This window comes from Chroicocephalus ridibundus, chromosome 1, assembly GCF_963924245.1.
Source record: "Chroicocephalus ridibundus chromosome 1, bChrRid1.1, whole genome shotgun sequence".
Taxonomy (NCBI): domain Eukaryota; kingdom Metazoa; phylum Chordata; class Aves; order Charadriiformes; family Laridae; genus Chroicocephalus; species Chroicocephalus ridibundus.
In genome coordinates, this window is record NC_086284.1 from 193276231 (window position 1) to 193301836 (window position 25606).

At 39.3% G+C, this 25606-nt stretch overlaps 1 protein-coding gene across 4 annotated transcripts in view; it reads left to right on the forward strand.

Moving 5' to 3' along the window:
* ST7 (suppression of tumorigenicity 7) overlaps positions 1–25606 on the forward strand; it is a 152256-nt gene that overhangs the window by 122470 nt on the left and 4180 nt on the right. For all 4 annotated transcript variants that reach the window (XM_063323239.1, XM_063323237.1, XM_063323238.1 and 1 more), the window contains 5 exons: positions 1945–2017; positions 3559–3661; positions 13641–13791; positions 18371–18463; positions 21495–21634. In XM_063323239.1, the coding sequence (XP_063179309.1) occupies positions 1945–2017; positions 3559–3661; positions 13641–13791; positions 18371–18463; positions 21495–21634 (560 nt within the window). The remainder of the gene's footprint in view (positions 1–1944; positions 2018–3558; positions 3662–13640; positions 13792–18370; positions 18464–21494; positions 21635–25606) is intronic.

Sequence of the window (25606 nt, forward strand, 5' to 3'; positions counted from 1 at the left end):
TAGGTAGACATCTTGTTCTGTGTCATTCATGCAAAATTTTGTAACGGTCAGATCCTGAACCAGTGTTACTAGACTCGAACTGGTGCAAGGGAAGATATTTGCCGTGAGGTAATGGTGGCTTCATGGCCCAGAGAAACACTTGCAGGTAAGGGGAAAATAAGGTATTCTGTTAACCAATTTAAAACGTTATAAATGACAGCACATCGTTGGTTTTCTTAGTTTGCTTTTTCCTTTTCCATTCTTCTACCTTTCTCTCCATTTATGATTTGATGAATAAGGTTTATACTGAAGGACAGAGACCAGTATGTTCTGAAAAAGGTATTTCTGTTTGCTGGAAATAACTTTAAATTCCTAATGTTAAGGAAAAGCTGGTATAAGCAGGGGTTTTGAAGGTGCTTATAAATATTTTCTCCTCCTGTGATTGAAGATGTTCTCACATCTGTTTCTGTAGCTAGCTACTATTAGTGGAGTAATTAACATATCTATCACCCAGACTGCTTTGCATGCTGTTGATTTTAATTACTTTAGTAACTACAATTACACACTCCAGTGAAATTACAGTTGGAATATATTATAGCGGAGCATCCAACAAGATCTTTACTTCTCATACGTGAGGTGCAAGTGCATAAAAAGACAATAGAGATGATTTAACAGGTAGCATTTTCAAAGTGCCTCAGTCATTCTCTCAATGTTTCCTGTCTAACAGAACGATGTTCTGCTTGGTTGTTAGTAAGTGGAGGATGGTGACTGCTGAGATATGACTTGGTTGTCCTCTTTAACTCCTTTTTGGAGCCCTGTCTTGCAAGGCACTGGAGTTCAGTAAATCACAAGTTTCTCTTAACCCTAAAGTCACCTGGCTCTATGGTAATTTCATCTTTCTAATCAACTTTAATGACAAACTGAGGGACAGATAGTTTCTTACAACAATAGTCAGATTAGCTGCTCTTCACTTTTACTGTGAAGTGCCTTGTGTTTACTATGCTGTGTATTTGTTATTTACTATAAGAAGCTATAATATTGTAATATTGCAGTGTGTAGAAGTGTTTGCAGAATCCAGCCTTTAGTGGGAGTTGTTGCTTTTATTTTTTTTCCCATTTAGCTGTAATCTTTAACTTTTTTATGCTGTAATATTTCAGTCACTATATAATATGTGTCTGCTGAGTAGATCACTAGTGTGGAAGTCAATTCTCTGTAACAGTGGAAACAAATCCATAACTCAGTTCTCTTAAGCATCATTTCTCTCTACCTTTTGGATGCTTTGTGCCAATCCACTGGTAGAGAACAGGTATAAATTAATTTGAACTAATGGATTAAGTTAGGTTTATGGCTCCTGCGTGTCTTTGGAACAACATAAAATGACCAGAGACTGGTGAATATTTTGGTCCAAGATTTTCTTAAGAGAACTTATTTTACTGTTGATCTTTAACTGCAATAAATCTAATGTTTGTTTGCTTGCAAGTCAAATCTATTATTACTTAAATAGCTGTCTTAACTTGTATTGCTGCCATGTATTCAAATTAGACAACTGCTTCTGAGTGAAAACAAGAGGAGTGAATAAGATAGCCCTCAGCTATTACTTAGATGTTTCGTTAACTATGGAAAAATTCATGTATTCCAGGTTACCTATACATTTATGTATGAAGTAACGAATTCTTTTGTTATGTCTCTATCATGTCACTCTTTGAATTAGTTCTCTAATGAACTCAGTTGCTGCATAAGTAGACGTTCCAGTGGTCATTAACACATGTTTTTAAAGCCTGTACATTGGGTGGAAATTTAAAAATCCATGTGACATGGGAGTATAAGCCCCAAGATCAGAAAGTGTCCTGAATTCATGTAATATATTTGCGTATGCCATGCATACTCAGAAGTATCGATCAAACACTTTTCTTTCTGCAGACTTTTACATTGTCAGATGTTTACTTTTTTCTTTCTTTTCAACAGATATAAGCTTACCAAAATCAGCAACAATATGTTACACAGCTGCATTGCTCAAAGCCAGAGCTGTCTCTGACAAGTAAGTGCATAAGAACCACTGTCCAGCAAAATTCCTGATTTAACTCAAGATTTCTCTTAGCTGAGCCCACACCCTAACAATCTGCTGGGTTAGCAGGAGAATTCAGTCCTGCCGTAAATTCATAAAATGACTTTATATATATCAGAAAAATTTGCAGTGATCAAACATTGCACTTCAAATATTACAGAAGAAGAAAAGAAGAGAAATAGCATAAATTCAATTCTTGTTTCAGTTTTACATATACTGTCTTGGTGAGCTTTGGCTTCCTAGATAGTAAAATGAAGATGCAACTAAAAGGTGTTGTGTGGCTGAACCTCTTCAACTTTGTGTAAACCAGACCACAAAAAGGTAATAAATAAATACGAATGCGCTGGTAGCAATGTCATTTTACCAGTGCTGTCAGAAGACTTCTCATCTACTTAAATAGCGGCAGGTGGATTTAGCATTACTATGTCAGGGATTCTGAGAGGTAGATGACGTTCATATTTTTAGAGACACAAATGTCTGCTCATTCCTGTTATGGTTTTCTCCTGGGTCTCAACCTTCCAAGGTGCTGAGCACATCTACTTCGTGCCTGTGGACTTGAGAGCACTGGCCACTCTGAAAGGGTGCTCAGCTCCTTGTGAGATGAAGCTCAAAAATCCCGATTCTGCTCTCAGATGCCTTCACACAAATCCCAGGCAGAGTTGTGTCTGTGCACCTGAGGGTCGAATGCCTCCCTAAAGTTGGAAAGCAAGTAGAGTGGAAAGCCATTTTCTTGACTGACATCCTGACAGTTTTTGCTTTTAAAGTGTATGTACACATCAAGATCTAAGTAATTTTCTTTCATTCTTTTTATCCTGTAGATCGCCAGTACCTACTGCAACATCTTTCCTCCCTACACAGCGACTCCAGCTTGGGAGGGCAGGGCTAAGGTTGTCACAGCTTTCCCTGTGGTGTCTGCCTGCCAAGTACAGCTCTGGAGTTAGCCGTGGGGTGTGAGGTGAGAAAGAGATTGCATGGTCTGGTTTTTCATTCACTGGGGCAGATGATTTGCCCACAGTTTGGGCATGCTACCCTCAATGGTGCTGCGGCCAGTAGACCACCCGCTACTGCTGCTGCATCGTGCTTCTATCCCAACCTGACCCAGGGGCATTGGGTTGGGAACCTCCCTAAAACCTCCCCAAACCTGTTTTTAACAGAAACCCTCCAACAATAATTTGGCATTGTTGTGGTATTTTTTTCTTTTCTTTTTTCTGCAACTTCAGTCTTGAATATGCCCCTTAGCAAGCTACCTAGAGCAAATTTAGGTTAGTGACAGAGAAAGGACTGTTTGAACTGACTTTCTGCCGTGATTAGATGCAAACATGCTTTCCACTTCTGCTGGGATTTTCATTGGCCATGATGTAATAGATCACTCAGAGTTTCCACTTGCTATGGAAGTTTGGAGAGCATAGGAAATTGACTCAGTTTGGTTATGTGGGCCCGTGTTCTAGATTCATTTTCTGGCTTTTTCTTACTAGCATTTCTGACCAAATGTGTTTGTTCCTTTGCTTTTGTAGATTTTCTCCAGAGGCTGCCTCAAGGCGAGGGCTGAGCACGGCAGAGATGAATGCAGTAGAAGCTATTCACAGAGCAGTAGAATTTAATCCACATGTGCCAAAAGTGAGTATGGAGAAAGCATTGTTGTAGCTTTAACACTGCTGAGGACCTCACTCCTGATTTCTGTGTTAGATTAACAAGTGATGTTGTGGAAAGGGGAGAAAACAATGGGAAGGGAAAGAAGCTGATAGTATGCACAGTATGCACAGTGGTTTTGTTTGGTATTTCGTATTCAGTGTCCTCTGCTCTGGACCATGCAACTTGAAATTTTAGCTGAAGTGAGTCCTCTAGGTGAGCAACAATTACACGGTGGATTGCCGTAGTAGACGCCACCAAACGCTACGCTGCAGGATAGAACCATACATAAAGACAGATTATTATTTACCAAATAGCCCTAAAAGATCTTCTAGGTCAAAATAGCATGTTTTATTTGTTTTGATGATTACATGTAAGAATATGTTTTTGGCATACTATACAAAGGAACCTGTGTTTGGAGTTCATGGTGCGCTTCATATAAGTTGCATTAGTAATTCCTTATGCAGCACCCTGTCATTAAGTTCTGAGAATGTAAAGCTCAGAGATGAAGAATTCTGAGAACTACAAAGTAAGAAAAGGGATTTATGTTCTAATTCCCTAATCCCCTCTCTAGATATGTATCTCAGCAGTAAGAATCTTGCCCAGGGGCTACTAGAGACTAATGTATTTTATTATTTCATCACCTGATATTTAGCATTGCAGTTTGTAAGTTCATTGTAAAGGCAAACTAGAGGCAGATGTTTTTGGCCCTTGGAGACCTGCCTCTGAAATTCACCCCACAAACCTTTGGACCAGTATTGCCCTTTGAAAGTAAACAGCCTCCACTGGATAGCAGAAGACTAGTGCGTGTTAATGTAGGGAGCCTATCCATTAGGTACAGCTGAATACCAAGTCAGATGAAGATAAAACCAAAACCTCTCCCATATATACACATGGATTGCAGAAAGTTCATTCTCATGCATTGCAGGAATTAAATATTTTCTGTATGAGCTGTATCTGTTATGCCAACCGCTGAATAGCATGGTTTAGCTATATGAAAGTTAGACTGTTTGTTTAATAAAATCATCTAGACTTCCTCTACAGGCAGTGGAAAGAAGGAACTATCTTAGACATCTCTAGACAGACTTTTCCTCCGAGGTGCCTGTTTCTACATTGACTATGAAAGGAGCAACTATTTTCCAGTAAAAGCCTGATTTTTAGACAACAAGATTTAGGTGAGATGAGTCCCTTTGTATTATTAGCTGATCTTCTATTTTTATGCCAAGCTATAAAATGAAAATATTAAACAAAGTTTGGTTCCAGGACTGCTTATGTGGAACTCTGTTTACTTTCTTCCATCCCAATGGTTCTTGCACCAACACAACCATTGATATTGCTCTTCTGCCTGATTGCCTGTTTAACTCTCTATTCCAATCCTGTGCTGGGTGAACTTTTCTGAATGTTTTACTGAAGCCCAGTTAGAGTATTCTGTCCTTGCTGTCTAAAACATTACCTATCTTGCCAAGCAAAGATATCAGTTTAGCCTGTCATGAGCAATCCTTGGGACCCTGTTCCGTTTTCCTCACTTACCACCATGGTTTCAATAATTCTTTCCATCAAAATCTTTTTTAACAGTTTGCATACTAATGATTCCATAGTAACACATATTGTTTCCCTCCTCTTTAAATGAATGGCATGGCATTTACTTCTCGCATTACTGTATCACTTGATTCTGAGTAGGGATCTTTTTATTTTAAGTCAGTTACAGTAGTCTGGCCATTTCTGGGACTGGTTCATTCACTGTTCAGGGCCAGAGATCATTGGCTGTAGTGGCCTCCACTTCTGTACATGCTCCTAATGTGTCCATCCTGCTGTTGTCTCCATGCTCTGCACTGACATGAAACTGAGGCTAAGTCTTCATTTATTACCTTTTTGCTTGTTCTTTTTCTGTTTATACCTAAGAGCTTGCTCTTCTTTGGTTTGACTTCCTTTGCAAAATCTACGTTACCGTAAGTTGTGGCAGTTGCTCCATAACCGCTGCAATTCCAGACCTCCAAGAGCCTGCTTTTCTTGTAGATCAGTAATTTCATTTGTCACTTTGTGACCACCTCCTCACTAGCCAGCTTCTGTTTCTGTGGTTGTTCAATACAAGGCTGAATCTCCTTTCTGACAAGTATCCCCATGCTGAATCTCCTTTCTGACAAGTATCCCCATGTATGAAATGCAGATTGTGTGTTATTTTAGGTACTTTAGTTATAAAGATATTCCAGTCCTCTTCCTCACTTAAGTTCCTGAGTTTTTCAGTCAGTTCACACTGTTAATTGATTCCCTCGGTTTTTCAAAGTCTGTCATTTTGTGAAACATATAATGTATCCGGATAACAAGGTAGTAATGGGAGCAGACTCCAGGTTTTTTTAGTTCATATTTTAACATTAAAACAGTGCATCCTAATACAGATTAAACCCAGCACTGCTGCTTTCACACTTATGCTTTCTGCTATTAGCTAAAGGATATTAAGGTGGCAAAAATATATTTTTTGTTATAATTTTATGCACAGTATGGATATTACAACTCAGTTTCCACTCAATTATGATTGAAGTCCTATCCAATTTGTTCTTAACGAAATGGAGATAAGTTTTAGCAAGCAGCATCACAAGAAATCTAACAGTGCCACAAAACTAATATGTCTTCAGAGCTTCTTTAGCATTTAAAGACTCATGAATCACTTGTTCAGACTGAGGAAGAAATAAGTTACAAAGGTGACAAATGATTTAAAGCCTTCGCAGAGTTTCCAGCAGAAGCCTTGAAAGCAGGGAACTGCACTATTTAAGAGAAAAAAAAATGGTTCAATATGTTTCTGGTTTGTCTCAAAATGAGATTTTACCATTTTCAGTGAAAATTATTAAAATTTATAATTATCACATTAAAAAAATTATTACTGGGTATGCATTTTCAAGACATTTAACTGGAAATAGCAGATTTTTGCTAATGAGATTCTGACACAAATGGAATGCAGGGAACAAACTCTGAACACATGGAGAGATGCTGCTGAGCTGGATTAAGCAAGAAAGGGAGACTGGGTCTCCCGTTGTGAATTATTGCAGGTTTGTGTAAAACAACCATGGGATTCTTACAATGCTGCTGGTTTTTCCCTAGGAGATTATGGCCAGATTGCAGTCCAGTGTTCCATAGTGATGTTGCAGAGGTCAAATATACTTCTTATACTTTCTTTTGAATGTAATCTGAAGATGTAGGAATCCCTTAAGAAGAAGCAGTTAAAAAGTCCCAGATTTCCATCTTTACATAGAGGTGAGAAACCCTGCAAAAACACCTACCTTCCACGTAGAAACCAGTGTGTATGCATGGTTCTGGGTGTCCTCTCAGTATGTATGTCATGAAGGGGTTGGCACCCACTTTTTTTGATTCTAGATGACTATGCATCACCTTGGGTTTTGTTTTCTGTCTGCACAAAAATGCCTTTTACAGAGACCTAGTATGGCCGACTCTTTCTTCAGACAGCCACCCTTCCAGCAAATAACCTTCTTTTGACACAGATCTCTTCTTCCATTTTTAGTACATTTCAATGACAATTTAATTCCCAGAGATCAGTCCATTAACTCTCAGCCATGGTTGATAAATTCACATTGGTTTTGCAATACGCTGGAATCAAGATATGACACGTGGAGTATCAGAATTTGGTTTAATTGAACAAAGGCAATACAGAGCTCAGCGCAGCCTGCCAGATCTCTCCAGGGAGCTGGGCAGCTGACCTGGCTGTGCTGTTTCTGGAAGCTGAGCTGTGCAGGGTAAGGCCAGCTCAGGTGTGTCAACTGTGATCTCCTTCTTTACTGCAGCAAAAATGGAAGCAATGTCAAACTGATCAAGAGTTCTCATTCTGAAGGTGTCTTACCTGTAAAAAGATTTATGTGCTTCAAAGTGGCTTAATTTTTTAAGCTGTACCAGAAAAATATCTGATAAAAGATATTACATCTCTGCAGTTTGTCTTGTTTATGTTACTGAAACAACTCAGCTACAGCAAATTGCAGCTTTATACTTCGGGAGAGATTGCCCATGTAAAAAGAAAGCACTTCACCAGGCAGAGAGTTTTCAGGGTTCTTTTTAGTAGGAGAAAAACATAACCAGTAGCAGACTGGAGTCAGCAGTACAGCAGGAAAGAGAACAAAGCAAAGAACTGTGAATTAATTTAACTGTGAGAAGAATCACAACAAATTATATCACTTGTTTGTGAAGATTTTTCTGAATATTTTTTTCAACCATCTTTGTCTTAAATGAGATTCTATAGACTGGTATCCTTTTGTTTTAGTGTAGTGCCGTGCACCGTGGAGGTTTGGTCCCAAGGAAATGTGCTGACACTGTCTGACAACATGCTGCTCAAAAATTTAAGAGTTAAACAAAAAGGATTTTATTGCCACTGAAGCAGTGGGGTATCACTGTAATTCCGGAGGGTTTTGTATGGAAAAGAGTGTAGTACATCTTGTGTCATGGAGAATACACACACCAGACTTCATCAGTATTATTTATAAGTTGTGTTTGGAGCTTCCCCACTTATATGTAATGCAACGATCCCAAGCTAATGCTGATAAAGTGCCCCAGCTGTATCTGGGACATTCCTCAATTGTGGAACACCCTTTCTGAACTGATTTGCAAGGCTCCCTCCCTGCATTCAAATTCCTCCTGGAAAGCCCCCCCTCTTTTCTGTGATCTGTGAGACGTGAGCTATTCAGTAAAGTCAAAAGGAAGAGAAAACATATGATGGTCCGTATATCTAGTTGTTAAAAGTGAGTCAAAAGTGTGCTCAGCACACGGTTGTATGGGTTTGCTATGTAAGCCAGGGGCTGAGTTGATTTAAAGAGAGTACCTGCTGAAGTTTGCTGCATTTGAATCAGACAACTTAAACATTGATATTACGTTAAGAAACGCCAATTTTGCATGTAAACAGTTTCTTAAAAAGATATAACAAATAATTGACTTAAACACTTTCAAAGACTTATCTGTTCTCCATTTCATCCCTTCTCATTTCTTTCTTACTTTAAATTTTTTTAATAAGAACTGTGTCTGTCTGTATGCTTGTGTGGTTTCTAGTAAGTTGTAGTTGCTAATAGAAACAAATAATGCAAACAAATTCATATACCATGGGAAATGAGTCTGTTCCACACACCCCATGATATTACAGAGAAACTATTCCAGACATGTTTAAGAGAGTTTTTAACTGTTCAGTGAAATGGTGATTTGTTTTTCTATCTCCAGCAAAAAGGCCAAACTTCTTAATTACCATCAATCCAATGAGAACTCATAAGGTGACCTAAAAGTGGCTTCTCTGGGCATGTAGAAACCAGTATTTTGTAACTGTTTTAAGCTTGTGCTGTTCATCCTGCTGGGAGGAGGAGAGTTCCTGTTCAAACAGTGTTAAATTCTCATATTCTGGCCTGGAGGGATGCTGTCACAGGTGCAGGAGTGACTATTGCCTATTTGCGTCCTGAGCTGTAATTTCAGAGGCAAATTGCACAGTTGAGGAAAAGAAGGAAACCTGCCTGAGATAGGTTGATTTATTTTATAAAAGGGCACTGAAGTAGCTCATTAATGTGGAATGTTAAAAGCACTCCCAGCAGAGGAGAATTAGGAGCCAGAGTGCTGTCAGTATGATGAAATAAATAATGTATATTCAATCAAGTAAGGGAAATATAAACTCTACCATGTTGCACTTCATGTGTACAAGGTCCATTGTCATCCTCCAAATGCTCGTTAAAAAGCATATTCCCATAAGTGTACAGAGTGGCTATAGCTGAGCAATATCTATCACAACGTAATGTAACCAGCATAGAAGCCCTCTGTGGAAGCACCGTTAGACTTCTGTAACTCTGAAATTTCAGGGGGTTGACAGGAAAAAGTTTGGTGTGAGAGAAGAGAGAGACTAGAAAAACAAAAAGGACAACCAGAAAAATCCAAGCCGAAACAATGCAGTGGAGAAGGGCTGACTGAGCCATCTGTTAATGACAGAAATCATTGCGCAACTTTAGTTTTCACTCATAACTTGATTAAGACTGGGTCATTCTGGCTGACATTTTCTACACTGTCTTTTCTGAGCTGATTCCTTTTTTAAAGGAACATGATAACCCCAGATGGTGGTGATGTGCCATTTCCTGTTCTAGTTAAACTTCTTCAGTCCTCATTGAAAAACAAATGCAGTTGGAGATGTGCTGGGCTTGCCATCTCCATTTCCTCCGTGACGGTTAGCTCTTTGCTAAATTTTTTATTCAGTCTGTTACTTGACATTCCAAAGTGGAACCACACCTGGGTTCAGAGCCCTGTCAGGATGACGTTGGGCTCCTGTCTTCCCTGTGTATTCGAAGTATTGAAAAGGTAGTGAAGTTTTATTACTTAAATTTTAAAGATCATAGTTGAGTCTGAAAGGATGACAGTGTATCAGGAGTTACAGTTAATAGGGGTTCTGTCAAGAGGTGTAGGTTGTTTGCTTGTAAAGCCAGATTAAGTTCATACTTGGTGGTGGTATATTAGGATCTTGTGTCCATATTAGTCCTGTAAGAACAAGGGCTGTGCTCTGGACTGAGGCCTTTGGAAATGTTGAGATATAAATAGTCAGATTCCCACCCTGAAGTCTTTGGTGGCTGAAGAGAAGACTGTACCTGTCTAGTGTAGTATCTTTGGTAGCAGCCTCTTGGAAACTATAATCAGATGTCTTTTGGCTGTTTTTTCCCAAGAGCTGAAGGTACTTGTTGCACACAGAAGTCCATCAGGACTGTGACTCACACATTATATGGGCAGCATGAGGACTGCACTTATTGGGTAGTTTTTGAAGAATGATTGTTTTTTTTTTAATTTAATTTCATTTCACTGGAATTTGTCTCCTTGTCCAATCCAAAATGTTTCAGGGGGACTGTGATGATTTAATGGACAATCTGCTAGAAACCCAGGAGATTGCTGGGACTCGGTCCTGCCTGTCGAGTATCTGGGTGCCAGTAGCCTGCAGTTACCATAAGAGGGGGCTGCCCTTGGCTGTGCTGTCTCCAGGTAGACTCTGAGCCCTGTCAGCCAAACCTCCAGGAACCTGAATGCCCTCTGCGCTCTTGAACTCTCCTTGAAAATACAGCAATGCATGAATGGGTATGATATTCTAGGACGTCAAGACCATCCTCATTTTCGTGGACAGTCATATCACTCCTTCCGTAATAATCAAGCCCTACCTACAGCTAGGTACTTTTTTGATACCCCTTACCTGTATTTAGAAAAGTTAAACAGATGGAGACTTTCAAGTGCCCTCTTGCAAAACAGGCTTACCATTTATTTGATTAGCTCTATTCTGTACTTGTGGAATTTGATCTTTACGTTTCTGAAAGTGCCTGATGAGAACTGTACAGGTGTTCCAGACGAGGTCTCTCTGGGGCTGTGTGCAATTAACATTCCTGCTGGAAATGCCTCCAGAATAAATTCATTGACAGCTTGTATGCCCAAAAGGTGGGGCTGACCTTTGTGCGTAAAACAAAAACTATTATGAAGCCCAAATGAGACTTGAGCCATCCATCAACTTTGTGCGTGGGTCTTCTTGAATATCACCAAACCAGATTATGGACTTTTTGTTTGGGAAAGCAGCTGTGATAGAGTAATGAGGGAGGAGTGTTTCACATCTTTGATCTGAGGAACTTTTAAAAATAGTTTTTTCTTTCTGAAACTGAGAAAAATGCAGACTGAACAACACAACTGAGTGAGGACTAAGAATGATTTGCAAGTGTCAAGATATATCCTTCCATGTGGTATTTCCACTTGATTTGTTTTTAATCACTGATAACAAGCTGTACATAAGAATCAAAATAACATGTTTTTATCTCAACACTCCTCGAAATAGGACATGCCTTTCTGGTTATTCTTTTCCTACAAATAGTGACATGCTTTGGGGTTGTTTTTTTTTCCTTTGATTGAAATATTTAAATATTGAGAACTTACTTTCTCATTTACTTTTGGAATATGGAAATAAGACTTACGTTCTCAATTAATAAAACAGATCGAAAACTGCAGCTTTTGCAGCTGTATTCCATTCTGCTCAACAGATACAATGTGTGATTTTAAAAGGGTGGCACATTCATTAGGGCAGTGAATAAGAACATTTGCTGTATCTCTGTAAGCCTGGCAGTTCCCTGCCTCTTGTCAGCTTTTTATTCTGTTCTCTCTGTCACTCTAATCCCCTGTCCTGCCTACTGAATTGCAGCTTCTTCCATTAATCCACTTGCTCTGTAGTGCTCTCAAATTTTTCTGAAAGGCTTTAGAGAAAATCCAAGTCTCACACGTATTACTCCAACTGCTAATTCAGTTTCTCCTCCTTTAATGCTGTTACCTGCATCAGAAACACACATAATTTCTCTTTCCTCTGTGAAGTATTTATCTACGTCCCAGGGTTGACAGTTCTCTGCTTTGATCATGGTCTCTTCAAATCCTTTACCTGTTTGCTATCTCCTTCCAGGCTCCTTCAGGAGAAGGGGTGACTCCGTGCCATCATGCTATTTGAGCTTGGTTCCCTCTGGCCTTTCCTCTTCCTTTCCCCAAGGCTGATTTTCAGTTTTCGTGTATTTCTTTTGCCCTCTTTTCTCCTCTTTTCTGCACCAGCTCACACACTGACCAGGTGCTTAAGCATGCCCTGCAGTCCCCCCTTCACAGAAGTCAGCATTTAAGAGGAGCTGCGGAAGTTTAACACCACGCACACCTCTGTTACACCTCTGGCGTCAAGTGCCTTCTCTTGGGTGCCTGCTCAGTCCTGGCTCCTGCAGACCTCCTTCTTCCAGACCAAAGTGAAGACCAGTGTGTAGGCACAGAGACCTCAATGAAGTGGAGGGTCTATGTGCTCACTTTCTTTTTGCCAATGATTAACCAAAACTTTCCTTTCTGAACCTTGTGTTGAAGCCCACTGCCTGACTCACCTGCTGCCTCTTGTGTTAACTTAAATAGTCTGGTGGTGAGAACGTTTGCTCTTGGGCATCCTGGAAAAGAGCGACAGTTTCCTTATGCTATTGAAGAGCAGTCAGCGTACAGCTGGGAAATGTTACCCTTCTCAAAGGCGAACTGACAAACAGGAGTTGATTTGGCAGCCTGTGATTTCTGTCTGTCATGCCTTTCCCTTTCCCTGTAAAGCATGCCAGCAAGCGATGTGTCTTTCCCCTCCGCTGTATCTTTCCCCTCCACTAACTGGAATGTAGTAGCATCAGTGATAATGTCTGCTGAACTGGTAGTGGTCTAGTTCATGGGCTGGGGAAGGAGGAAAAAGGCCAGGACCTCTGTCTTCTCCCATGGCATGAACCCTCTGTCTGTTTCATCCTCTTCTATTATGAGGGATCCAGTAACAGGAAGAACTGCTTGTGGGTTTAGTCAGTGGTGTTTTTCATTTTAATACCATTTTCAATAAGTATTTCAAGTAGCAGGCTTAAGCATCCAATACTTTTTTTTTCTGGAAATCGGGTATTTTTTACATTTTGTACCTTTTTTTTGCTTTGTAACTTGTTGGTAGCTACTTACCTGGCTGCAAGCCTTGCATGTTCATAGACCTAGCAACCAGTTGATGACAACGCAGTAAAGCAACCTGTGTGCAAAGTATGAATACTGCGTGTTTCCTTATAGAAAGACTATGGGCTTCAAACCGCTTAATGTCTTCATTATAAAGACTTTTAATTAAAAAGCTTTTGCAATTAGAATCTCTTTTCTGCTTTGAGCCCTTTTTTCCGTCTCCTTTGATAAGAGAGACATCTCATTTTGAAATTCTCTATAGTCCCCCTACTACAGCTGAAGAGCAGAACATTAACCATCTGTCAGCATATCTTAGTCTTTGGGAATAATTCAATAATTATCTTCAAGTGCAGTTGGTGATGTTACACATTTGATGAAACACTTATGAGGGAAAGTACTTTAGGGAAATAGACCTTCCAGTATGCATTGTAGAATCGCAGGCAGCTTTTTGTGTTTTTTATTACCTCTGAAATAATTGTGCTCTGCTTTTTTATTGCAGTATCTACTAGAAATGAAAAGCTTAATTCTGCCCCCTGAACATATTCTGAAGAGAGGGGACAGTGAAGCAATAGCATACGCTTTCTTTCATCTTCAACACTGGAAAAGAGTAGAGGGGGCATTGAATCTCTTACACTGTACATGGGAAGGCAGTAAGTAATTTTCTTTCTTTAAAAGGAGCTAATAAAATATTTTTATTGAATGTCATGAGAAAATAATAGCTTTTTGTGAAGTATGGTACGTGGGAATTTTGGAGTTCAGTTGTATCCTCACCAGCACTGAAATACTTGAAAATCAAAGTGAAAATACAAACTTCATTTAATGAGGAAAAAGGGTTCTGCAGTCTTGGATTTTGTTTTCTGTGGGACACTGAACAAAACTTTCCATGTTCTTTGTGACATATTTCCTTACTCATGGATAAGGGAATTAGTATTTTACCTTCCATATTCCAGACTTGTAGAGATTTGTTTGTCATTATTTGAATGCTTTGATTTTGGGAAATTATGAAAGTGTCTTATAAGCAAAAAAAACCCCAAACAGCAATAACAACATAAAATACTGTTTTGTTTTATACTATTCGGTAGTATTTAATTGACAAACTAGAGTGAGTCCAGTGGGGGACCACTAGGATGTACAGGGGGCTGGAACACGTGAAGTAGGAAAAGACACCGAGTGAGCTCGTTTAATTTGACCTGGAAAGGACTTCTGGTAGGTGAAGGAAGGATCCAGTTGCTGTCTTCTTCCACCCAGTGGAGAGATAATATGGGAGACAGAGTCAACGTCTTCTCAGAAGGGCACGGCAGAAAGACAAGAGGCAATAGACACAAGCTGCAGCAGGAGAAATCTCATTTAGACATAAGGAAAATATTTTCAGAATGAGAATGGTGCTCCACTGGAACAAGTTGCTGGTAGGTTGTGGGATTTCCATCCCCAGAGATACTCAGAGCTCAACTGGACGTGGCCCCGAGCAACCAGACCTAACTTTGAAGATGACCCTGCTTTGAGTAGGAGGTTGGAGTCATATACTAACCTTCTAACCCTGAATTATCTTATCCTGTCTTTGAGATGTGCTCTTTTCAGCTTCCAGAGAATTAAAAAGTGCCATTTAGAATCAGCCACTGTGCGCTTTTTTAATGCATATTTTTCTTTCTGTAATCTGGTTCCCCTTTTCTGCTCTGCTTTCTTCTGTTCTCCTTTAGCCTCTCCATATGTTAGTATGCCACCATTTTTTTTCCTTCCTCTGTTTGCTGTTCTCATTTAGATTTGTTATAAAAGATTCGGTTTGTCATCATGATTTAATACCGCCATTGTAAAAGTGACTTACTGTCTCAGGCACCGTATTAAATGGCCTGAACTTGCCTAATTTGCAGTGTAGGCTCCCTGCAATGGCTTTATTTCTAGGTGTATAGAACACCTTGCTCAGTAATCCATGTGATTGCCGCCTGGGATTTGCCCTGCTGCATTGTTCTCTGTCCTACCTGCTTGCTCTTTTCCTGTCATTTCTCCCAGTCTATTATTTTCTCTGTCATAGCTTCCTTCCCAGTGGCTTATTTTCAGTGGTTTGCATTTCTTCTCTTTCAGATGCTTGCAGAAGTCCTTTAGCCCAAGGCTTATTATTCCATCATTATGGAGCAGTATTTTTCAGGGAATCCTGAATAGATCTTCTTTTGCTTTGTCAGACTGGGGAGACCCTAAGGGGCTGTTTACAAGGTCCAGCTTTTGGCACAGGAGGCTACCTGCCCAGCAGTCATCCTGCCACATGGGCAATCTAATCATCTGTGCTTGAAAGCAGCGTAGGGCATTCCAATCCAACTACATCAACTGATTTGTCTCCTTATTACCACCACAGCAATCTGAATATGTACTTTATTAGCTAATATTTGTATAGTAGCCTGTAAAGATGTAAATTATTGTTGTTGCATAACCTCTAAAGAAAAACTCATAATTCATTTTGCTCAATGATTTCAGAGAGAGATGAACGGTGCACCAATCCTCAAAAATTTTGTTCAGATTTTGCTCACGCATAGAGACTCCCATGGGTTTTAATGGTTTCCAATAATCATAACTTTTGGTCCATATCTTAGGCTGGGTAATATTCTTTACTGATATAGTGAACTATTTATGTCACTGTCATGTCCTTTACTTGCAAAAGGTTTCCTTGGCACCTCTGCACAATTGTAAGTTAAAACCACTGGAAACATGACAGAGAAGTTAAATTTAATTAAATACTAGTTCTAACCAACAATCTACATAAAGTACATGGTCAGTTGCCCGTACTTTCTTTCTAGGTATTTATGTACTTTGTCCTTAAAGTGTACTAAGTCAGTGTTAAGTCAGTGTGCTTAAATAACCAGAAGTCTCACTTTAGTAGCTTGTATGTAGAAATTTAATGCCCATATATGATATGCTGTTTAGTTCTGACCTTGTGGGAATTGGGCAGAATTAAGTACACTGAGTCAGTCACTTGGGGGGTACATTTTGGATACTTGTGAGGAGAATAAGGTCACTCCTAATTAAGACAGCCTCTAACAGAATTTATGCAGAACTGTCTTTGTGATATTTTAAACTCTGAAATTCTCACAGAGTGTTTTTACCAAATTGCATTCGACAATTGAGAAAAGTGAGGTTATAAAAATAATGATCATAGTCAAACTGGAATGTTCGTTGTTTCCTGCTCTGTTTTCATTTGATCAGTCCAAGTACAGTTTTATTCATAGTACAACTGAAACAGCCCAAGTGAAACCACGTTATAAGTTGCTCTGGGTTTGGCCCAGGTGCCCTGGACAGAAGGTCTGTAGTTTCAAGTGTAGTTTCAAAAGAGTCTGAGGTGCTTGTTCATCACCGTCAGTTTCTAAACTTGTGTCATGTTTCCTTTTGTTTACATGAAGAGGAAAAACCTAGGGGTTCTCAAATACTATGGCAGCTTTTACAATGAGCACACGGTTGAATGGCAAAGTGCCTCTTTCTTTGCTACCTGCACTGATTAATGTAAAATAGGGTCGGATAATACTGTAAGAGTGAGGCAGAGAAGTACTTATGTAAACACAAACTGATATAGATGAAACAACACTTTCTTCCATGGCTGATAACCTTGCTAAATAAACTGGTTTGCTGTAAATTTTCTGTATTTGGTCTCATGTCAAAGATGACTGTTTAAATTCAGCAAAATCTAGTCAGACATTTTTCACTTGTTTTGTAAAAGCAACATCTTTACCATCCCTTTTTATTTTCATTAGAATCTTAATACTACTGTGATTTAGGGTAGGGCATAAAAGACTTGGTTGTCTGTTTAAATATGAAGCCAAATTGGAAGGAAAAACTTGTGTTAGTGATTTTGAAGTAATGAGCATTGAACATCCCTCCATATATGTTTTTGTCCAGACACTCAGGTTTGTTGCATGTGAAGATCATAGAAGGCTTGGATTATTGTATTTGTACTTGGCTTTTGGGGATGCTATGGAGAGAGGGGGGTTAATATTGGAAGAGCATTACAGCCCAGGTTGGTTTACAGTCTTTGAGGATTTTTGCCTTCTTTACTATTGCTTTAAACATAGTAATCAAGAATAAATACATACATAAAATTGCACAAAAAATACAGCCAGAGTTATTTCAAATGCAGTGAAAATGCAACGGAAAATATCAGGGTATTGTGAATTTTAAACAAATTCCTTGGTTGCCTTGTGAGCAAAAGATAAGAGAGTGTTATCATGTGGCAGAGGGCTGTAGTTAACATCTAAAATATACGGTGCTTCTAGGACATCTGTTGAGGAAAATATTGCTTCAGTGACTGATGTTCATAGGAATAGTGAGAATAACACATTGATGACATTTTAACAGTGAGAATAATATATAGGATAATGGAAAAGGATGCCTTGATTGCAAAACTATAATTCAGTCAAGTATTCTGATGTTTCCATAAACCACACTCAGATGGCCTATGACATCATCACCGTTCAGATTTAGTAATCCATTTCCCTCCCTCTCTCTTATTATTTTCAATTTTAAAAATGGGTAAGATTAAGTATTATTTAATCCATGACCTGAAGATTTATATTGGAAACCTGACTTGATCTGCTACATTTAAAAAGAATGCATGTGAGGAACCTGGTTTTAATAATTCAGTATTAATCATTGATTGCCAAATATAAAATGAAAACATGACTGTGTTGGAAAACCGGTTCTCTGGGCTTGAGCTGTCAGTGTTACCTGGTCTGCTGGGCTGTGATGGGCAAAAAGTAGTGTACTTTTTTCCATGCAAAACTTCTGTTATGCTTGATGCACAGAAACTGCGAGTATTGGCTTGAATTTACAAGCTTGGCTGGTCATTTTTATAGGCTATACCTGTTACATCAGATACACTTCTTTTCCCCTGAAATTTTAAAATTCTGCAGCTTAAAAGCATAAGACAAAATGTGTAAATTTGGCTATGGAATTGTAAGTACAATGGTCTCTGATCATGCAAACGTTTATATATGTGCTTGTAATACAGTCTCACTTGACACTCAAGAGCCTTCTCCCAAGAATAAAAATAAACATAAGTGTTTGCAGGATTAAAAGGTAAGTGTAGATTTATATTTTGGCATTTCATTAAACGATTTATGTGCTGTTTGCAACCAAATATAATTGTTATGTTTTATCTATGTTTGTTTTTCAAAATAGTAAACCTAGTTAAGTATGTTCAGTTACTGCCACACTCCCGGTAACTTCTGCATGGTGTTGTTTTCTTTTCAGCTTTCAGAATGATCCCCTATCCACTGGAAAAAGGACATCTTTTCTACCCTTACCCTATTTGTACAGAAACTGCAGATAGAGAACTACTACCGTGTAAGTTCAACTTTTATCTTCTATTGTTGACATCAAAGAATCGTTTACCTGAGTCTTGCAGCGCTGCTCTCCATTGATGATGCCTTCTAAATTGAATACACTGGATTAGAACAATTGGGTTGACAGTGAGTCTCTGGAGCTCCCTTGATGGTTTAAGAGGCAGCTCATAGCCATAGTTGATAACGAGTGGCTATCATTATTGTTGTTGACAGTGTAGGGACTTGGAGAGAGATTACTGAAGAGATAAAAATCAGTTAGATCTTGTTATTCTCTCTTGCCAAGACACTGGAAAATATGTCTGATCTTTCATCTAGGGTAGCATCCCATCAAACCAAAAGCACAGTGACCCAGCCTTGTTAGTCTTTTGTAGAAACAGTAGCTACTTAAATTCCACGGCGAGATCAAACCTGCTTTAGGACAACTGGATCATTGACGCAGCTATTATTCTGACAGGTTATGCTGATGTTTTCTGAAAAGCAGTCTTAAATAGGAAGAAAGGGTTTTCTTCATGTAATGGTGTGCGTGCTGTTATGAAGAGGTTGTGAAATTACCTCAGTCATTTATTATATATGTTTATGGAATCTATTAGCAAAGTGCCAGCAGTGTTCCTAGTGCTCTGCAAGATGCAGATAAAAAGACAGATCCAGCCCTTGGGAAGGGTTACACTCCAAGCTAATGGGACGTCTTGCAGTGCATGCAGGGAAGCACAAGAATGCCGAGGAAGAGCCGAAGCAGCCAATCTTGCAAACAGTTATGCTTCATTCGCACATGTTTTCTCACTGAAGTCAGAGGGACTTCGTGTGAGCACAAGTGAAACACACAGAAGTGTGGAGGGGTTTGCGGGATCAGGACAGAGGAGGCAAATACAGGCTGATCCAAGGAAGGAGATTTTTCTCTCACCTTCTCTATCCCTGAAGAAAGAAGAGAAAACTGTTCTGGAAAAAGTAAAACGTAACCTGCTTCTGCTGTGAAGGCTGGTTTTGAGGGCATTTGCACTCTTTGCAGTCTTTCGTTCAGAGCCTCTCTGGTTTGGGCTAAAAAATGTGTTGCCACTTTTTATAAGCCTATGTGAGTAAACATTAGGTGAGAATAATGCAGTGAAAATCCACTCATTGTGAGTCTTTCCTTCACAGTACATTCTCGCTGATATTACACAGAAATCCTTGGCAACTGACAGTATCTCCCCACCCCATTATAATCACCCTAATTGTAACAACACCTCTTAGAATGCTCTGCTTGCTTTTACTCAGAGGGATGCTGAGCTGGGGAGGGTGGAGCGTCATGAGATTTAGAAATGACAAAGTCATGCAGAATAGCTCAGCATTTCTTTTTAGATGCAAAACTGATTGTTCTTGTCAAATGTTAGAAGCGAGGGACTCTTTAACAGCATATGCAGACAGTCGCGTTCTGCTCTGGCAGTTATGGGAAATGCCTTTCACTGCAAAATCTCTTGGGTTTGAGTAGGGAAGGGTTTAACATACTGTGACAGACACAGGTCGGTTAAAGGGGTTTTGAGTACCTGTCCACACCCTTTAATTGCTTGTGTTTTAAAGCAGAGTCAGCTGGAGTTATATGAGAACACTAAGATCTGTTAAACTATCCGAATTAAAAATATCAATCACAAAACTTTTGCCGTGACTGTATATCAGACCAGAACAAGTTTGAGCCTGTGTCAAAAGCCAGTGCAAAAAACTGAGCACAAGAAATCTTAGACTTACGAAGTCCATGATCTGGTATTTCCCAATCTCTAAATTTAATTTAAATCAAAGAGAAGTTGCAAATTATCAGTGTTTTTCTTTTTAAACTGAATGAAGTAGCAGCCCCCAAAATTATACCTATTTTTAGTTTATAATATTTTAGTTTAAACTCATGAATTCCTACTGTTGGTTTTGGAAACCGCTACACTCTGGACGAATGCAGTCAAGGATATTGTCCTGTCGTGTTGCTGGATTACCCTGTGCTTATGTTGTCTGCAAGTACGATGAGATGAGAGCTGGTCACTGAAGCAAAGAAAGTAGGCAAAATGGAAGAGTACTGTTTTGTCTGTACAAGTAGTCATAGCATCTGAGTATATGGGAAGTCTTGAGGTTGGTTCTGTATGAGAAAAAATGTTTCAAAGTTTGCATTTATTGTGACTGTATGGACTGAATGAGTGAAGCAGGTAGATAAGTGCTCACCAGACCTTTTGCCACCCCAGCCAAATTTTCACCTTGAATCTGAGCCATTGTAAAAGTTCAAGGGATATATTCTTCCACTAAGATACTCCCTATCCTCTTCTTTTAGCCTTCTCAGTGCTGCTTTCTCCAAAGCCCGGTGAGCAATTTCTCATACCAGAGTCGAGGAAATTCCTGTGTTCCTTTTAGTCTACGCTAACAAACACCTTAAAATTTCACTATTAATTTAAATTTCAGGTTTTAACACTTTAAAAAGTTGTGTTGTTATAAGTATTCAGAGAATTCTGAAACCTGAATTTAGAGTACGTGTTTATATGTCCTACTTTTAGGATAACGTTTCTTGGTTCCACAGCTTGAATCCTCAGAATTTACTGTTCAAAGGCTGTAGTTTTACAGCCTGCTTAAATCGATGTACAACCATGCTTCTGCAAGGTTGGGCTCACTGCTGCTTCAGGGTGCATGTTTCTCCACTCTCTGTGTATCAGCATCGGCAAACATGCATCCATGTGGCTAGTGAATGACCTGCGTAAAAAAACTGGATATTTTATTTTAGGTGAATTTTATGGGGTTAGTTGTTGCCCAGCTGTTTTATAGTTAGTGCTGACACAAAAGTAACATGTACATAGGACCAGAGTAAGCCAGAAATACAATCTTTGGATGAGAATTACTTGGCAGAGAGATGACTGACACAACAATAATGTTGGCCTAAGATGTTTCAGACCTCCTATGTGTTTCTTCCTTTAAAAGCATCTGTTAGTGTCTCTGGCTGTTTTAATCATATAAGAATGTTGGTTTGGGTTGTTTTTGTGGTTTTTTTTACATGTAGTACATTCTCCTTCCCATCTTTTTTTCTACAGCATTTCATGAAGTTTCAGTTTACCCCAAGAAAGAGCTTCCCTTCTTCATCCTCTTCACTGCTGGACTATGTTCTTTCACAGCCATGCTAGCCCTCCTGACACATCAGTTCCCAGAGCTTATGGGGGTCTTCGCAAAAGCTGTGAGTATTCTCTGCTGCTGCTCTGTTACAGTAAATGAAGACACAGATGCAGGAAGAGCTGAGCTAAATACTGCTGGGTATTGAATATCTGCATATTCAGTAGTATAAATAAAACATCAAGAGATGTCTGAGCAGAGGGGCATTGGAACAAATGTTAAGGGAGCTAATCAGTAAAACACACTACTGGCTGTCTTTTCTGGTTTATATGGCTCTTTTGTTAGGCTAGATCTCTTGTGCCAAAAAAAGGCTTGGTCAGAGAAGGGCATATCTGTGCTTTCATATATAATCTGATAAAATTAACTAATAATGGTTTGTAGAACCCCTTTGTTTTGTGTATAGCCATAATGACTGTGCCGTGCTTTCCAGTGCAATAGAAACTATTAGTATGAGCACAAATAGAGTGCATGGCTAACCAGGGCAAATTTCTGTGTTCTTTCCCCAAACTGCCATGAAGGAAGTAGTTTCAGTATTTTCCTTATAACTTTTCTTAACTACATCCAGGGAAGTCTCTGCTAATTCTGCTTTTTTAATCCACCAAGGATTAATAAATTCTGGAGGATGAGGGGGAAGGGCCGTGAATTACGCTAAAACACATTTTTGTTTTTGCACAACCAAGAACATCACTGCTCCAGTGCGCTAGGATATGAAAAATCCACTTACAGAAAAGTTCTAGAATAATAAAAAAGCTTCCTCCTTCTCCAAGAAATACTAAATATCCTCTGTTGCAATACATTTTTTTCAAATGTATTTGTATCTCTCGTAGGTCTTGTGTTTCCAAAATAGCCTCCTGGCCTTGTTTTTAATGTCTTTGGTGCTTTTGATCTGGGGGGCATAAGAGGTGGGGTGGAGAAGGCAATGCTGAAAGGCTTTGGCAAATTCCAGATTGTAAATACTTTCAAACTCCTTTGCAAATGGCGAGAGACTCTCTTTGCAAGTGAACCAGGTCTTCTACCACCCAGGCTTGTGGGTGATAGAGATCCGCTACAGCAACAGTTCTTGCATCAAGAATTTTCTTTCATTAGCTCTAGAAGACAGAGTGTAAGATTAGCTGTAGCAAAAGATACCACTTCTGTCAGCAAAAGGTGCTGAAACGTACCTGAAATATTATTACTTCCTCTTGTTTCTTGAGTGTATATATAGGAATTTGGTGGACAATAAGTGTGTAACTCGGGCATATGATCTTAAACTTCTTTGTAAAGCTGATTTTGTGGTTTTTTCCTGAAGTTGAAATGCATGACCGTTGTTTGGGGGCTTTTTCAATGTAATCTGAAATTTTCTGTTACTGTCACTGTTAATGACCCCAAATCTGTCCCCTTTAGCCTTGTTCCTGTGCTTGTCAGCCTTGTATCCTGAACAAAGATTATATCTCAAGCTGGCAGCGTGATGAGATTTTGTACTTAGTGCTCCCGCTACAGGCAGTGAGCTACTGGAATTGGAGAAAATTGGTAGCATGTTTGCATAGGCCTAACTCACCTGGCTATGGTTGCTGAGTGCATTCAGAGATACCAAAAGTTGCACTGATGGTGTGTTAGTAGCTGTTTCTCCATAGTTTGGAGCTTGCAGGTTCCAAAGCTGTCTGGGGAGTCGAGTCAGACCAGAAAGGTCTGTTTCCCTGATGTGTAAGTGCAGCTGCCATTGGTATTAATAGAATAGATACCCCAAGACTCCGTGATTATTAAGTTCGGCATATTGGAGCAGTTAAAGCTCCTAGTTAGTAAAATAAGCACAGACAAATACAATTGAAATGTGGGCTGCATTACATGCATAAAGTTGGCAAGATTACTCAAGATCTCGGAACATGTATGGATGCAGTTAGTGTATCAGTTAACATGTATTGTGACTTGTTTTAGCTATATCTTAATCTTCATAAATCACCACATGTAGCAGCTGTGTTGTACATGGGAAGGGCAGAATTTAAGCCTGTGACATTCATTTAGTAGCTCATAGAAAGGTTTTGATTCAGAAGGCTCATTTTGTTGTCTCCTCTGGAAAAAGTAGCCCAGGTGTATGAGACTGAATAAAATCATGGCAGACATCTCTTTGAAATGCAGCTGTATCAGAACAGAAGAGAAGAGCCTGCCCATCCCTGGCTTTTCCCTTTCAGTTTTAGAGAAAATTGTTTCATAAATAATTAATTTCATAAATAGCTAAAAGATGAACGTGCTGACTGTTGCTGTTATGTGCATTGAATTACCTTTTCCTGTATGCTTGGTACTCACTGTGATGTGGTATATTACATTGTAAAACTGTGCACATATGCTTTAATTTTAATAGGTCAAAATTATACCTTCTCTTATGCCTGCCAATCCGAAAAGCATTGCACAGATGTAGTATCGCCATCATGGCCCAGGCTTACGTTACTGCAAATTTATATTTACCACATTTCACAAAAACTGAACAGGCTGGCATGATTGAGTGTTGAGAACTGGCTTTGAGCTGTCCTCTAGGTAGCGTCTTCTTGCACCTTTTCTATAGCCCACCAACTCAGACACTGAGTTCTTCAAGGCAGAAAAAGCCCTTGAATGCTGAGGGCTATTTCCAAATGTGAGACTGCCAAAGGTGGCCTGTGCCACTGTGACAGTCCCTTAGGGCAGCCCGCTTTTCCCCGCTGGATGCAGAAGACAAAGCTATTTTAAAGCTACTTTTCTCTTCTGGGAGGTTCAACGTGGGGTGCAATTCACCAAACTCCCATCAGTGCACCCATGGTTTAGAGACAGAACGTGCTCTGAACGCTGCCTGCACTTCTGCAGCAAGTTTAGAAAGTCCCAACTGCATCCAGCCAATTCTGTGATGCTGTACCTGGAAATAAGCTTGACTCTTCCCATAATGAAATTGAAAGAAACCAGTTCTTTAATTATTTTGTCAGTCTGAATATAAGTAACTTCAAAATGACAGTAGATCTTGGCATTTTCACTTGGTTACGGAGAAGAATGTTCATGGCTTGTGGTTTTAATTTTTGTTAGCCTTTCTAACAAAAGGCCTTTTCTAACAAAAAAGGAAGTCACTTAGGATATGAATACAAGCAGAACAAATTTCTGATTGCCTGGCTTGGATAAAATTGACAGCACAGTGTTGGTAGTATTGAATTTCTTTCATTGTCATGCAGAAATATAATAATATCTGGGAAATGGTTAAAAATATGTAAGTGCAGGTCCTTTGATAGCATGATAGCAATAAGAATGTATCTTAAATAAAATCAAGAGTTGTATTAACAAGGGGGTAACTATACAATTCAAGTCAACAGTCACGTCTAAAAGTGTAGTGCCTAGTTAAATTTTTAAAATAAGTGAAACTTCAGAAAGACTAATTTTTCTCTGATTTGATTCTTTTGCTGGAGATCACTGACGTGATCTGTTTCAATATTTCCTGTATGATGGATGGGACCTCAGTTCAGCAAGCAGGTTTGCCCAGGGAGATATTTCATCTGCTTGGACCTCTACAGACACTGAGGCAGAGAACATCTAGGTCCGATTACAGGGACTGAGCAATAAGTAGTCAGTTCCTCCATGCAAACACCAACCACACAGTAGAAAAACTAGAAAAGCTTGAAAAAATACTTTTGCATATTTGTTTTAATCAAATGGTGCTATTCAGAAGGTGCTACTAGAAAGCTGCTTTCTGCCAGCTTTGAAATAGCCAGGTTGATAGTTTTCTTTTAAAATACGTAATAATAACAGCAAACTTTTTACAGGTCTCCAATCACCAGTTCTGCCACCCTGAATTCTTACTCTCCTGCTGGTGCTGTTTTTTTCTGTTCCATATGGAAAAAAAGAAGTCAGTGTCAAAAGGAAACGCAAAAAAAATTAAAAAAAATTTTAAAAAACCCATATCATGCAGACTAAGCCCTCCTGGATGCTGCCATGTGGCAAACAAGCCACATAGGCATCTGCCAGTGGTGTTTGAGGACAGGAGCAGCAGGACCTTTCCAAGGGCCAGATATCCCCAGCACAGATGTTGTTGTACAAGAGAGTA